The sequence below is a fragment of the Protobothrops mucrosquamatus genome, unplaced genomic scaffold (genome assembly GCF_001527695.2).
Source record: "Protobothrops mucrosquamatus isolate PMUCROS unplaced genomic scaffold, P.Mucros_1.0 scaffold5185, whole genome shotgun sequence".
Classification (NCBI taxonomy): domain Eukaryota; kingdom Metazoa; phylum Chordata; class Lepidosauria; order Squamata; family Viperidae; genus Protobothrops; species Protobothrops mucrosquamatus.
In genome coordinates, this window is record NW_015391055.1 from 4,905 (window position 1) to 5,954 (window position 1,050).

The 1,050-nt window shown below is 41.1% G+C and overlaps 1 protein-coding gene across 1 annotated transcript in view; it reads left to right on the top strand.

The window, feature by feature from the left end:
• The first annotated feature begins 436 nt into the window (after nt 1-436).
• LOC107299607 (meiosis-expressed gene 1 protein) overlaps nt 437-1,050 on the top strand; it is a 9,959-nt gene continuing 9,345 nt past the window's right edge. Inside the window, exon 1 of the mRNA XM_029286815.1 lies at nt 437-568. Coding sequence (XP_029142648.1) covers nt 441-568 — 128 coding nt within the window. The 5' untranslated portion in view covers nt 437-440. The remainder of the gene's footprint in view (nt 569-1,050) is intronic.

Genomic DNA, 1,050 nt, shown 5'->3' on the forward strand with positions numbered 1-1,050 from the left:
TTGGTTATTCCAGCTTGCAGGACTGGCCTAGGGTAATTTTTAGGGGGGTTTTAATTATATTTTAAAATTTGACAAATATTTAAATATTCCTTTTAATTAATTTTAAATTTGTATTGTTTTGTATGTATTTTAAATAGATTGTCAGCCGCCCTGAGTCCTACGGGAGAAGGGCGGGATATAAATCCAAAAATAAATAAAATAAAATAAAATGACTTCAGATTACCTGATTTTCGTGATAAATCAAAACTGCAGGCTACAGTATGTATCAATTCACAACTGATACACAAAGCCTATGCGTATCTTCTTTAGCAGAATGACAAAAACAACAAATTGTAAAAATGGCATATAGACCTAACCGTGAAGATGTTAAAAATCCTTTTTAGCTAGACTGCATTTTTATATTTCTGATATCACGCTTGTTGTTTTTTGCAGAAGCTCCTATGGAAAATTCAGCTTTGTTTATGGACAGTAAGAATATAGCCTGTGCTTCTTTCTCCTCTGGAGAAGCACGTATGACAGATAAGCCTGGTACGTCCTTCAGTAGAGAAGCAGTTAGCCCTGAAGACACGTAAGTGGCGATCATGCAGGGTCTTCAGGGTGACATCCCGTTGATTGAGGATTTTATTCATTTGAGCATATAGATTGAGGAATTGTAATCTATCTTGTCTCAAGAGGTTGGGGGGAATGGAGGGAAAGGAGCGAAGGAAGGAAGGGAAGGAAGGAAGGGGGACATGATAGCAGCATTCCAATATCTCAGGGGCTGCCCCAAAGAAGAGGGAGTCAATCTATTTTCCAAAGCGCCTGAAGGCAGGACAAGAAGCAACGGATGGAAACTATGTACTCCAGGACGGTCCTGTTGGCCTTGCGCGACTCACCCCTCGCGCAGGCCTGGCCCAGCAATATTTCTAGGGCCTACCTCGAGGACGGGGTGTGGAACCCCGAGAGGTGGCATGCAGTGGTCATCAACAAAAAACTGTTTAAACTATTTAAATTGAGAATGTTTTTACAGGGGTGTTTTAACAAATTTTTAGGGGGAACCAGGGTGGGGGG